This window comes from Chrysemys picta, chromosome 1 (genome assembly GCF_011386835.1).
Source record: "Chrysemys picta bellii isolate R12L10 chromosome 1, ASM1138683v2, whole genome shotgun sequence".
Taxonomy (NCBI): domain Eukaryota; kingdom Metazoa; phylum Chordata; order Testudines; family Emydidae; genus Chrysemys; species Chrysemys picta.
Genome location: NC_088791.1, coordinates 354191685 through 354194191, shown reverse-complemented (window position 1 = coordinate 354194191; position 2507 = coordinate 354191685). Strand labels below are relative to the sequence as shown.

Here is a 2507-nt window from a genome sequence, read left to right as displayed (position 1 = left end):
TTTCTCTGCAGCTTCTATCAATGGCACACAGGTCTTTTCCATGAGGTTTGTTCTAATTGGGATGTTTCTCCCAGCACGTGTCTTCCTAAAAGTTCGTTTTTTTTCCACTCTCAGATTTCAAGCAACACGATAAATGGGAAATCTCCCTACAGAATTGACTCCCTATCTGGCTCACATTGCATTAAGGAAAAACAATGGATAACCAGTATCCACACTTGTGTCTCCTGCTCGTGCTTCTTACGGTTCCCCCACCACAAAGTATACGAATTATTAATCCAGGGAGCACCACAAAATATGGAATAGGATTTAGTAGGATCATTGTTCATAGTTATCGTCTCTGATTTATGAAAATGTCATTTTCAGTGTGTGAAGAGTGATCAATCTGCTTCTCCCTTGAGAACAGTCTCCACTAGTGCATGCAGTGTCTCATATTAACGTTGTCTCTCCATTCAGGCATTTCTACTGTGACCATCACCCGAGACCCTGGGAACACACAGAAAGTCAGGGGAAAATACAGTAAAAGCAGGAGAAACCCTTATGCATCAGAGTTGGACACTTTTTCCCCTACTCCATGTCAGATTCCAACTCAACCGACTTCAGCAACCCCTCCACCTTCATTCTACTTGGCATTCCTGGCCTAGAGGCAACCCATCTCTGGATCTCCATTCCCTTCTGTGCTATTTACGCATTATCTGTGTTGGGGAACTTCACCATCCTGTTCATCGTGAAGAGGGAGCCGAGCCTCCATGGGCCAATGTTCTATTTCCTTTGCATGCTGGCCGTCACCGACCTGGTCATGTCCACATCTACTATGCCCAAAATGCTGAGCATCTTCTGGTTAAATTCCAGGGAGATCAGTTTCAGTGCCTGCCTCACACAGATGTACTTCATTCACTGCTTCTCAGAGATGGAGTCTGGAATCCTTGTGGCCATGGCCTTTGATCGCTACATGGCCATCTGCAATCCTCTGAGATATTCCATGACCCTAACAAACTCTGTTGTGGCCAAGATAGGCCTGGCCGTGGTGTTGCGTAATGGCATACTCGCATTACCCTATCCCTTCTTGGCGAGGCAGTGGCCATATTGCAGAACCAACATCATCCCCCACTCCTATTGTGTGCATATAGCTGTGGTGAAGTTGGCCTGTGGTGACATCCGCATCAGTAGTTACTATGGCCTGTTTGATCTTTTCTCTGTAATCGGAATGGATGTGTTTTTTATCACCGTGTCCTATACTCTGATCCTCCGGGCCATCTTCCGCCTCCCCACAAAGAATGCCCGGCTCAAAACTTTTGGGACCTGCATCTCTCATCTTTGTGCCATCTCAGCTTTGTACATCCCAGATTTCTTCTCGTCTTTCACGCAGCGGTTTGGCCAAAATGTGCCACTGCATTTGCGCGTTCTCATTGCCACTGTATACCTGCTGGTGCCTCCCGTGCTCCACCCCATCATTTATGGGTTGAGGACCAAACAGATCCGGGGCAGGCTGCTCCAGCTCTTTACTCATAAAGAGACCTAAATGTTTCCTCCTTGTACTCTGGCTCTCAGATTGAGCTCTGTGCAGAGCTGGCTGGTGCATGGTGCTGAGTCCTCTTCCCTGAATCACTTACTGGACAGACAGAGAGACATTGAACACTTTCCTGTCCTTAATGTGCTGTGTCAATGCGATGAACTGGGGAATCAGTCTTCGTACACTACACTGGGTTGCCACCTTTCTAATTGCTGGTAGCTGGATCCCTGAAATTATAATCTTGCCCCATTTCTTCTGTCAAGCCTCGACCCTGCTGTGTGTCTTCTCCCCAATGCCCAGCCCCTGTCACTTGCTACTGTCTTCCCATCCACTTGTCAGCCGTGACCCAGTCATCTCTAAAACCAATAGGTTCTCACATCCTTTCCTTGAATTTGTCCTACAAGAAGGTGCTTCCCACCCACCCTTCCCCTCAGGACCTCTGGAATTCTTGATTGGGCTCCTGTCCCATGAGTCCCATGTCCCCATGATCACCTCCCTTTCATAACCTGAGCGGGCTGCACACCCTTCACCCAGTTCATTTCTGAATTCCTCCAAGGGAACAAGTTTACATGCTTATGCTCCACATGCTTCACTTCCTCAGATGCCCTGATACCAAGTGGGAGGACATGCTACCAGCTTTAGAGGGTGAGGAACCCTGGTAGGCCAGAAAGTACTCTGCCCTGGTCCCATTGCCCACCAGGGCTATCGGTTGGTGGCTCCTTCATGGACCATGAGCACGGGAATGTACATGGCACAGTTCCCCCCCATTCCAGATGCCTGCCCATTTTGCAGCATGAGGCAGACCCTGGCACCTGCCTATCTACAATCCACAAGGTTGCAGACCCTATTCCTACTCCTCCAAACTTCAACAGGAGGTTCTGGCTGCACTTTTCCCCACACCTTTTCATATATGCTCCCTGCTTTAGCTCAATATACAGGATGTGGCCTGCAGGTCCCTTGTGTTACAGGTGAAATATATTCTAATATAAATCTTTAA

At 48.2% G+C, this 2507-nt stretch overlaps 1 protein-coding gene across 1 annotated transcript; it reads left to right on the top strand.

Annotated features, from left to right (window-relative positions):
• The first annotated feature begins 571 nt into the window (after positions 1 to 571).
• LOC135972368 (olfactory receptor 52E4-like) lies at positions 572 to 1519 on the top strand. The gene has a single exon (XM_065550131.1). It carries the CDS (start codon positions 572 to 574, stop codon positions 1517 to 1519), a length of 948 nt encoding a protein of 315 aa, XP_065406203.1.
• The last annotated feature ends 988 nt before the right edge of the window (positions 1520 to 2507 follow it).

Excerpts from the sequence above, each read along its gene's own strand:
- LOC135972368 (XM_065550131.1), top strand. The coding sequence starts at position 572 with ATGTCAGATTCCAACTCAACCGACTTCAGCAACCCCTCCACCTTCATT.